General features: G+C 44.5%; 1 protein-coding gene across 4 annotated transcripts in view; it reads left to right on the forward strand.

The window, feature by feature from the left end:
- BMP2K (BMP2 inducible kinase) overlaps positions 1-12,174 on the forward strand; it is a 335,672-nt gene that overhangs the window by 224,092 nt on the left and 99,406 nt on the right. For all 4 annotated transcript variants that reach the window (XM_077274475.1, XM_077274485.1, XM_077274495.1 and 1 more), the window contains exons 7-11: positions 2,383-2,515; positions 5,740-5,843; positions 6,940-7,019; positions 9,238-9,398; positions 9,538-9,719. In XM_077274475.1, coding sequence (XP_077130590.1) covers positions 2,383-2,515; positions 5,740-5,843; positions 6,940-7,019; positions 9,238-9,398; positions 9,538-9,719 — 660 coding nt within the window. The remainder of the gene's footprint in view (positions 1-2,382; positions 2,516-5,739; positions 5,844-6,939; positions 7,020-9,237; positions 9,399-9,537; positions 9,720-12,174) is intronic.

A 12,174-nucleotide genomic window follows, 5' to 3' on the forward strand; every position in this document is an offset into this window, starting at 1 on the left:
AGGCTTCCAACTTTGTGGCATTATTTTAGGGAAGGGTTTTGTTGTTGTATTATAACTGTGCCCTGTGTCAAAAGCGGACACAGTCATAAGAAGACCCTGTGCAAGAGCATTATATGGGCCCTTTGCAGTCCAATAGCTCATCCTAATGCACCATTCCACCTGAAGGTAGAAATGGGCCCCCTTACCTCTCGGGCACCTGTGCGGCTCCACAGGTTGCACCAATCGTATGTCCGCCTCTGCCTTGTGCACAAAGCAAGGTCTATAAAACCATGGTTCATCTGCAGGGGTTGATGTCATGGTTCCAGTTCATCCACACCGAACTCAATCAAGGACTATTTCAGTGAAGTGAAACGCCGATCACAGAACAGAGCAGTTCTTCCTATGTTAGCGTCAAAGCTCACAACACTTGCCTGTTTCTGAATGGAGACAAAGTGCCGAATCTTATCGGCATCATTCACATGAAGGCTAGGATAGCTGCAGGACGTATCATTACGTCCTCTAAAGGAATGTTCATCAAGCTTGTGTACTGTACTTCACAGCATACTGTTAGCAGTAGTGTATCTCTCAAGGCTCCTATTGCACCATCTAATATAAACATGATATGGTCATACAATTATAATTCATTTTTGGTTCAAGGGACGTGTGCCTTCCATATTTGATTTTTTTAAAGCAATTTTCAATGAAAAAGTTGTCCACTTTTGAGGTGTTCATAGAGTTGCCAGATTTAAAAATAAGAAAATTTGCTTTACTTAAAGGGAACCTGTCACCCCTTTTTTTCGATTTGAGATAAAAATATGGTTCAATTGTGCTTGAGCTCTGCTTTACAGCAGTACCTTTCATATCCCCCGATGCCCCACCTTTGCTGATAAAATACCTTTGTAATCTCTCCATTTTCATATGTAAATTACCCAGTTCCGGTCCGATGGGCGGGGCCTACTTGCCGTCTCTCCCCCGCTTCTCGGCGTGCTTGACATAATGAGATCCGTGAATAGCACAGATCCCGTACAGTTTCTGCACGTGCGCATTGAAGTGGCCTCTAGCTCCTGCGCAGTATGCTTTGCCCAACTGTGGTCAAAGCATAAAATCACTATTGCGCATGCGCCCGCATTTTTCAAGACGTTCTGTGCCCCAGAAGTCTTGCCATGCAAGGGGGCATAGAGCGTAATGAAATTGTATATACAGGGCATTTCCTCCAGAAATAGATTTACACATGGATATTATCAGCAACAATGTGTGCTTTCTCATATATTACAACAGCATATTGGTATTAGGGGAAATAAAGGTGTAAATGTTGTGAATAGACATTCCTTATTTTCCCCACCCTCAACAGTTTGACTATTGCACATTGCTTGTAGTATAGATTTTACAATCTCCCACATTTGGTAGAGCGAGGCTATACATTGTAATGCTTTTTAAGGAGACTTTGTCACCAGCTTTTCACTATCTCATCTGATAGCAGCACAATGTGGAGGAATAGATCCTGATTCCAGGGATGTGCTACTTACTAGGCTACGTTCTCTTATAAACAGATTTTTATAAGCAGAAGAATATCACTTAGAAGACTAGTAAACCTGCTTCCATGTAGTCCTCCATATTCACAAGAGCTGTATAACCACACCACTGATTGATAGCATTCTGTGTACACTGTGCATAGGCAGAAAGCTGTCCATCAGTGGTGTGGGCAAGGATGTACAAAGCTCATCTTTGAGGGTGTGTGCAGACGGTCAGTAATTGGCAGCGCTTTGGACCCAGCACATGTCCGCTGTGTCCAAAGCACTGACGGCTATTAAATGCAGGTGATTCCGCATGTGTTCATTGAACTGTGTGTCCAATACAGTGTACGGGTGATATTTATTTTGCGGAGGTTTGTGTCTCTACAAGATAAATAGACATGCTGTGGTCTGGAGAGACGTGCCACATCTCCATCTCCGCAGGTGATCCAAGGGCATCTGTGGACGCATAGTAGGCACGGAATTTCTAGAGATCCCATCCACTATGCTGTAACATCAGGACGCTGCACAAGTACACAGCGTCCACTGACCGTGTGCATCTACCCTAAGAGTACTAACAAGCGCTGCAGATAAAACCGAGATTTACTCAAAAGCACAGTAAGTAGCCCAGTAAGTGATACATCACTGGAATCAGGGTCTCTCTTCCTGGATTATGTTGCTCTCAAACCTACAAGAACCTGATGACAGATTCCCTTTATGAATAAGATTTGGTAGTCTTTTATACTGAGCTGCCCACTTAGTTCTCAGCCCTCTAGAAATGTTCTGTATTTTATTTTGTATAGCAGCACTATCTGTGTAAACTGGCAGTACCGTAATTTGTCAGACTGTATGTCACTTATGGGGAATCATTCTATTTTATATTGTTTTTCAGGCCCTGGGCTGCTTATTATACAAGCTTTGCTTTTTCACCCTTCCGTTTGGAGAAAGTCAAGTTGCTATCTGTGATGGGAGTTTCACCATACCAGACCATTCTAGATATGACCACAAGTTGCATTGTTTAATTAGTAAGTCTCTGTTGTTAATCATTCTAAAGTACAATGTGAATTGGTTTCACAGGTCCGACATTCACAGTCCAAATAAGAACCGCTATATCCAAAGTAGCCAAGGGTCTTCACACCCAAACATAACAGCCTCATTTATGCCTATGATCAAGATATTGGGCTTTGCCAATATGGACATTGCAGTCTAGATTTGCAGCGTGAATTCTGGACCTATGAAACAAGCCTACGGAAAATCTCTTTTGCTGGTTTCAGACACTATGGTTCCATTGTAGTTTGCTTTTCCTATTCTTAAGCTAGAATCACACATGCGTTTTGATGCAGTTTTATTTCATCCAAAGCCAGGAACACAAGTATGAAAGAAAGGAAAGACTTTCGTTCTTTTTTAAATTGGGCTGTGATAAAAATGGCACCTTAACTATATCAGAAGCTGGATATGTGAAATAGTTCTGTAAATGTCTGTAATGTATGATCCTGACCGTTCTGTAGTATAGTTGAGGCCTGAAAATCTGATTATACGGGTTTATTAAAGTGAATCTGACTTCAGGTTTTGCTGTGTAATCTGAGAGCAACATGATGTAGGGACGAAGACCCTGATTCCAGTGATGTGGCACTTTCTGATCTACTTGCTGTCATTTTGATACATTCCCTATTTTCTCTTCTGCATATTTAGCAGTTCTCAAATGCTGAGCTCTGGGTAACCCCGCCCACATCATTGCTTGCAGCTTTTTGGTACTCTGTAAATTGATAGAAAGCTGGTAATCAGTGGTGGGGACAGGGTTATACACTGCAGTTGACCAGTAGGCGCGAGACAACTAGTCCTGTAGTGATAATTTCCTTTTGATAAAACACTAATGTTCTTGAAACAGCAACACATAAACTAGTAAGCGACACATCACTGGAATCAGGCGGGGTTAGCTTTTTAGCTCTGTTTCATTCTAAATCTGAAAGCTCTGATTGTATCAGAAACATTGTATCTGCACTGAGTAATCTAAGTGATACATCATTGGATTCGTCTTCTCTTTGCCTACATCAGGCTGCTCACAGATTCACGTTTATGTCTGAAAATTTGCATTTTGTATGTAGTTTTGAGGCTTTTTTTGGTGCAAAGTAATTTTAATCACAATGAAGGAACACCGTAGGAAAAACACCAAAAGAATTAAAACACGCACCACAGTAAAAAAAAGAATGCAAGGAAAAACAACGCAACTTGGATGTTTCAGTAAGATGTTTTTCCAAATGTTAAAGTTCATGGAAAAAAATGCATCGAAAAATGTTACTTATGAACAGCCCTGATACAGTATTCTTTATGATTTTAAATGAGTCTTGGGCAAGGATCGTTATGTAGTTTAACAAAATTATGTTTTGTAGATGGTAAGGTGGCAACCTTCATTTCCAAATTTGGGACCATTTAAAAGGGCAGATTTTTTTCCCATAACGAGCACCAATCAAGCACATAAGAGTTCATTTACAGGTCCATTCACTATTGACCCTAAACCCACAACCTTAATGTCCATCACAAACCATTAGAAATGGCTGGTTACTGTAATCCTAATGATTAGGACACACTAATGAATGCGGGCCTTACAAGAGAGTCGATTGCTGCTAATTAAAGGGAACTTGTCACCACAAAAAACACTAATAGCCTGTAGATATTGGGTTAATCTGCAGATTAATAGCGTTACTAACCTGCCCTGTGCCAGCAATTAGCCAAACACTGTGAGGAGAAAGTAAACTTTATTCCCCCAGCAGTGTTTGGGTTCCAGTGCTGGTTCAGCCATCGCTCTGAGAATAGAGAGTGGCCACAGTCACGGCGCCCCCAGTACTGACTTATGCACTAGGGCCCACTGTCAGTTAGTGCCGGCGGTGCAGGTACAGCCACCACTGTATTGTATACTCACAGCGATGACTGAACCCGCGCCGACACCCCCCCCTGTGACTGGACCAAGAAGGCTGCCAGGGAGGGGTGGATAAAGTTTAAAGTTAATTTTCTTCCCCCATGATGGCTAAGTGCGGGAGTCGGGCAGGTTAATAACACTATTAACCTGTAAATTAACCTCATATCTGCAGGTTAATAGCGTGGGGTTTTGACCACCATAGAAGTTTAAAAAAACAAAAAGAACATAGCACTCTGTAAGGACCAACATGTATGTAAGCACTGACTACACGAGATCTGAAATACATTATTGCTAAATAGATTGTACTTACAAAAATAAAAGTTCTTGGTGTATCATGGGAGCCCATCAGCCATGGCAAGGTGACCTTTCTCTGATGGGTACCTAATACTTATCAAACATGCCTCTCCCGGGCTATAAGCCTACATTTAAATGGGTAGATAGGAACCAGCACTAATTAAAAGCACTCATGGGGTGATGGGAGGAGTGCAAAGTCAGAAAAGGAGGCAGTCAGAGCTAGAGATGAGCGAACATCGTCGGCTTCCTCCTTATTTGGCAAGCTATAGCTCTTACCGAAGATGCTACAGCGGGAACCCGGATCCTTAGAGCACTCCCGATAATCAGGTGTCCGGCGCTCGCGGCTGTGACAGTCACAACCCCCAGGCTCTCCGTGCATGTGTTGTGACAGTGACACAGCCGCGACACATGCAGCTGCGATGCCGGACACCTGATTATTGGGAGCGCTCCAGGGATCCGGGCTCCTGATGCAGCTTCTTCGGTAAGCGCTAGAGCTTGTCCAATTAGGAGGGAGCTGACGATGTCCGCTTATCTTCCAGTCATAACGTCCAATAGTAAACTGCAAAAAAAAAACAAAAAACTGACCAGCACCTCCATATAGTGTGAACAGGTGCAAACTGCAATGGCTGCACAACATGCATAAAAGGGCCAAGAGCTATACAACCACTGAATAAGTGAGATCTGAACTGCATTATTGCTAAATAGAATGTACTTTTATCACGGTTAAAATGGATAACGGTGATTAAATCCGACCGTCACTCCATTCCCTCAAGGCTGTCGGAAAAAGCAGAGTGCAGAGGGAATGAATGGAGCGGCGATGGGGCATGTATACTGGATCTCCTTTCTAACTGGGATAAAAGGGACCTGTTCTAACGATTAGTGAACATTCATCATAATTATCATTTTCTGTTCCAGCTTTCTTGCCATAATACTTGCATGAATATGAAAACAATCTCTTGCTATGACCCACAGAGGGCCATAATATGAGAATTGGCGAGACTTGTCACCTCTGTAGTAATTCTGACTTTGGTTTTTCAGGGTATATGCTTGAACCTGATCAGGAACGAAGACCTGACATCTATCAGGTTTCCCATTTTGCTTTCAAATTAGCCAAGAAAGAAAGTCCGGTACCCAATGTCTATGTGAGTCTATGTTTCTACATGATTTACAGAACACTCCTCTAGTAATGTATGCTTTCTCAAAACATTCCTGCGCAAGACCAAGGGAACTTCTCATTCTCACACATCTCTTATTTAGGATGCTTGCTATATTTGTACATGTAGTCTAAGGTCACCCCATTTTCTTCCGCTCAAAAGGAATTTAACTCTGCCGCACCCTGGTAAGAATGCTCTTGTAACCATGTTGCAGATGCATGTTATGGGATTAAAGAGGACCTATCACAAAGTCAATAGTAGACAGAGTTTGCTCTTATTTTATTCCCCTGATCCCCTAAGTATTTTATTTTTAAACTCCGCCATATGGTTCCTGAGATATGGATCTTTTTATTCAGTGTTACTTATGGTCTTTGCCAAGAAGGCGTTGCTCACAGGATTCTCTGGGGCGTGTGTTTTGGCTGCTCTGTATTATTACCCTGTGAGCAACGCCCCTTGCTGAAGACCATAAAAATCACCACTAAATATAAAAGGCCATATATTCAGAACCATTTGGTGGATTTTTTAAAAACAAAAGCCCAACATTCAGGGGAGCAGTAAGTAAAATAGGAGCAGAAACTGACCACTTTTGATGTGGTGAAAGGTACTCTATCAAGTGAAAGTGACCGGGAGACATAAAGTGCAATAACATATAAAACCATAATCATTCTGGAAGACCATCTACATATCCAGATTAGACTTTCCGGAGAATTGAGTTGTGGCCTCCTCTCCCTCGATATTTTAACTCTAATGAGCATTTATGGACTGTCTTTTTTTAGCAGCCCTCTCTGTGCCTGAGCAATAGTTTGGATGTAAATGCACAGGATAGAAGAAGCTAGTTGTTCACACTGGCCGAACCACACTAGCCATGCCTAGATCTAGACCAGTGTTCACCAAATACGGTTCTCTTTAATCCTGAAAACATGACCTGTTGGTGGCTCTTGAGGACTGGAGTTGGGAGCACTAATCTAGACGGTGTCTAACCCAATCTCATTGTATGACAATTGAAGCCTCGGAATTTAAGTTTTCATTAAAAACTATTGTAAATCACCGTAGATGAACACTTATTTTTTAAATTGTTTTGCAGAATACTATAATCCCTCAAGCTCTTCCAGAACCACTGACTGCAAGCGAGGCTGCCTCTAAAAAGACTCAGATAAAAACTAGGTTTGTTTCTGATTGGCGGTATGTAGAAGAGTTAATGGAGCCGTGTCTTTGCAGTACAGTTGACTGCTATACTTGTAGTCTTTTATGTGTCATTTTTTCTTCTACTATTTAAATAGAGCAGTAAATATAGAGCCGTGCTAATAGACCCGTATAGCCACATTCAGCTTAGTGCTCTTCTCCAAGTCTCAGGAAAACAATACATTTTAGGCATATTAAAAGTGGATATGCAGCACCACCTAGTGGTAGGAAATAAGTATGCATTTTATTTATCGGTCCTAAGAAAAATTGCTTATTGCACTCAGGGACTATGTACATCAGGGGTCCCCAACCTTTCTTACCTTGAGAGCCACATTCCGCTATGAAAGTTGGTCGAGAGCCACAATGCAGATAGTCATAGAAAAACCTAGAGAAGGCACAAATAATAACATGTAGATTTTCGCTTTCACTATATCCTTATGTATTTTACATTATTGTTATGCTCCCTATATCACTGGCCCCATAGGATGCTCCCTATATTACTGGCCCCACATAAAGCTCCAAATTTTGGGCCCCGACTGATGGTCCCCATATATTGCTCCAAATATTTAAAAAAAAATGAAATACTCACCTCTCGTTGCTTGTCGCTGCTCTGGACTCCTCACCGTCAGCGTCTTCCTGCTCTGCGCTGTGACTGCTCAGGCAGAGGGCGCACACTGGTGACGTCATCGCGCCCTCTGACCTGAACGTCACAGTCAGAGGATGGAAGACGCTGCAGCGCTGGAACTGGGAGAGGTAAGTATCACAATTGCCGGAGCCCGGAGCAGGCGGGGGATCCACTCACGGGGGGGCGACACTATAGCGCGCCAGTGTCCCCGACGGTGAGAGGGGCCCCCTGCCTGCTCAGGGCCCCGGCACTTGCCCGGGTGCTGACGCCCACCCTGGGTGGGTATTACAGGCAGCGGGGCGGCTCCCTAGGGACTTTTTTTCTGTGATCGTCGGCGAGCCACATGTCAGGGGAAGGCGAGCCACATGTGGCTCGCGAGCTACGGGTTGGGGACCCCTGATGTACATGGAAACTGGAAAATACTTTCATAATATGGGAAGCAGTAAAGCCTACCAAAGTTTTCTAGAAAGATTCTTTGTGACTATATGGAATCAGGCAAATGGAGGTTCAGTATGGGTTGTACATTTTTCGGCCATATGGTACAAACCACATGGGCCTTAAAACTTAGGAAGATTTATGCCCATTGGGAAATGTGAATGCTGTTCTGTAATCTAGTGGTAATTGATATCCATTTCTAGAAGACATTGTTCTTGCAGAGTTTTTAGGCAAATTTATTTTACTTTTGTTTAGTGTATACTCACAGTATATTTTCTGTGCTAAGCGTGGTGTAAAAAAGCAAAAAAGGTCCTTTATAAATGTTCTCCCCATGTGCAACTACAAATGTCATGTACGTACAGTACATGCATAGCAATACTTTTAGGAGAAAATACCTTCAAATATATACTTAACAGTAGAACTTCTTATGTTCAGTACCTGCTTATCTTTTCTGAACATAGGATCTAAAGTGAGGGTATAAATCTATATATTATTAATAATGTGGCAATGAAAAAACCCTTAACCCCAAACAGAGTGTTGTATGTCGTGAAAGACCACATCAAAGTTGAATGTTCCAGGAAAGAATGAGCCTTTAAAAGAAAATTGGTGCAAATTTGTTAATGAAAACCCATTGCAAAAAATGATTTTTAGCCAAAAATGCTTGTATTTATTTAAATATAAATATTTTTTCCGAAAGTTGACAGCACACTTAAAGAGTAACTAAACTTTGTTTTTTTTCATACTTAGAAGGCACTTTAACTACCTGCAGATCGGTGAGGTCTGAGTCCTGAGACCCCCACCGATTGCTCAACAGACCCCAAATGGTGCACAGCTCAGACAGGAGCGCACAGCTACCAAGCTTTTGGCCTCTATTGAGTCTGTATCCTTCGCTGTGTGCTCCTATCTGCTGAGCTGCGCGCTGTTCAGAAGTCCATTGAACAATTGGTAGGGGTCTCAGGACCTGGACCCTCAACGATCTGCAGACAATTAGAGTACCTGCTAAATATGAAAAATCGTAAGAACGTTTATTTGTTCTTTAATGTTTTATGTAGTGTATCATCACAGTATTCTTGTTAAATGAAAACATGAAAAAATGGCAATTGAGTCACTTAAAAAATGACTTATGATTTCATGACACAGAATAACTGATTCACTTGGACCCACGGAAACATCCATTGCTCCAAGGCAGAGACCCAAGGCATTTTCCAACGCAGCCCAGTCAAAGGTGCTTAATATTCAGAATGCTGCAACCCCTGTTAAGATGACCGTGCAGAGTGCCCCAAGTCAGCAGATTCACAGCGGTACGTCCATTTCTTCTTTATACAGACACTGAGAAAATGATAATCATAGAATGGAGAATTATATCAGTGCTGTGATTATATACGTATATATAGAAGAAATGATTACTGATTAACAAACATTTGTCATATCCCATTCCAGCAACTACAGATACAACTTCACTACCTGGCAACGGGCCTAGCACACTGTTTGGTCAGGAAAATAGTCAGCAGTCCTCACAGCAGCACAGAGTTTTACAGCAGCTTCAGCCAGGGGACTGGAGATTACAGCAGCTGCATCAATTCCAGCCACAGCAACTGCACCAGGATGCCTACATAAAGCAGGTCTGCGTTGTACGTGTGTGTGTACTTATATATGTATGTATATGTGTGTATGTATGTGTGTGTATGTATGTATATATCTAATATATAATTGCCTAGAATACTACTTCCTGCAATTTGTGCCAACTTCCGTGGCTTTGTCCGGAGCTAATGTCTGGAGATAATGTCCGGAGCTAATGTCCGGAGATAATGTCCGGAGCTAATGTCCGGAGATAAGTGACGTCACCAGTGTCCTACACCCAGGCAGAGCACAGGGGCCCCAGGCAGCATATGGGGCCCCAGGCAGAGCACAGTGGCCCCAGGCAGAGCACAGGGGCCCCAGGCAGAGCACAGGGGCCCCAGGCAGAGCACAGGGGCCCCAGGCAGCATATGGGGCCCCAGGCAGAGCACAGGGGCCCCAGGCAGCATATGGGGCCCCAGGCAGAGCACAGTGGCCCCAGGCAGTGCACAGGGGCCCCAGGCAGAACATGGAGCCCCAGGCAGAGCACAGGGGCCCCAGGCAGAGCACAGGGGCCCCAGGCAGCATATGGGGCCCCAGGCAGAGCACAGGGGCCCCAGGCAGCATATGGGGCCCCAGGCAGAGCACAGTGGCCCCAGGCAGCATATGGGGCCCCAGGCAGAGCACAGGGGCCCCAGGCAGAGCACAGTGGCCCCAGGCAGAGCACAGGGGCCCCAGGCAGAACATGGGGCCCCAGGCAGAGCACAGGGGCCCCAGGCAGCATATGGGGCCCCAGGCAGAGCACAGTGGCCCCAGGCAGCATATGGGGCCCCAGGCAGAGCACAGTGGCCCCAGGCAGAGCACAGTGGCCCCAGGCAGCATATGGGGCCCCAGGCAGAGCACAGTGGCCCCAGGCAGAGCACAGGGGCCCCAGGCAGCATATGGGGCCCCAGGCAGAGCACAGGGGCCCCAGGCAGCGCACAGGGGCCCCAGGCAGCATATGGGGCCCCAGGCAGAGCACAGGGGCCCCAGGCAGCCTATGGGGCCCCAGGCAGAGCACAGGGGCCCCAGGCAGCATATGGGGCCCCAGGCAGAGCACAGGGGCCCCAGGCAGAGCACAGTGGCCCCAGGCAGAGCACAGGGGCCCCAGGCAGAACATGGGGCCCCAGGCAGAGCACAGGGGCCCCAGGCAGAGCACAGGGGCCCCAGGCAGCAATGGGGCCCCAGGCAGAGCAAATCTAATATATAATTGCCTAGAATACTACTTCCGGCAATTTGTGCCAACTTCCGTGGCTTTGTCCGGAGATAATGTCCGGAGATAAGTGACGTCACCAGCGTCCTACACCCGCTCAGGGTGGACAAAGATATATGCCTTCGTGGTGCGCGGCACTTTTCTGATTGGTTGCCGCCTGCCGCGAGCGACCAATCAGAAATGTGCCGTACTGTCAAGAATTGTCAAGAGCTGGTGAGTGCAGCCATTTTTTGTTCTTTCTTACTATTATTTATTAATTGTATTATTCTTACATTTGAATAAATAAAGTATATATGGATTCTAGACTCCCGATTCTTTAGAATCGGGCTGCCATCTAGTATATAAATATATATATATATATATATATATATATATATATATATATATATATATATATATATATATATCTACTATATAATTGTCTAAGGGTCACTTCCGTCTGTCTGTCCTTCTATCACGGATATTCATTGGTCGCGACCTCTGTCTGTCATGGAATCCAAGTCGCTGATTGGCCGTGGCAAAACGCCCACGACCATTGCCACGACCAATCAGCGACGCGCACAGTCCAGAAGAAAATGGCCGCTCCTTACTCCCCGCAGTCACTGCCCGGCGCCCGCATGCTCCCCTCCGGTCGCCGCTCACACAGGGTTAATGCCGGCGGTAACGGACCACGTTATGCCGCGGGTAACGCACTCCGTAACCGCCGCTATTAACCTTGTGTGTCCCCAATTTTTTGTTATTGACGCTGCCTACGCGGCATCAATAGTAAAAAAATGTAATGTTAGAAATAATAAAAAAACAAAAAACCTGCTATACTCACACTCCGTAGTCTGCCGAGCCGCTCGCACCGGCCGCCATCTTCCGTTCCCGGCGCTGCATTGCGAAATTACCCAGAAGACTTAGCGGTCTCGTGGACTGCGCAATATGCTACGTGGGCTGCACAATATACAACGTGGGCTGCGCAATATACAACGTGGGCTGCGCAATGTACTACGTGGGCTGCGCAATGTACTGCGTGGGCTGTGCAATATACTACGTGAGCTGTGCTATACATTACGAATACATATTCTAGAATACCCGATGCGTTAGAATCGGGCCACCATCTAGTGTGTGTGTATATGTGTGTATATATATATATATATATATATATATATATATATATATATATATATATATATATATATATATATATATATATATATATACATATATATATATATATACATACATACATACATACATACATACATACATACATACATATATGT

Source organism: Ranitomeya variabilis, chromosome 1, assembly GCF_051348905.1.
Source record: "Ranitomeya variabilis isolate aRanVar5 chromosome 1, aRanVar5.hap1, whole genome shotgun sequence".
In the NCBI taxonomy this organism is placed as follows: domain Eukaryota; kingdom Metazoa; phylum Chordata; class Amphibia; order Anura; family Dendrobatidae; genus Ranitomeya; species Ranitomeya variabilis.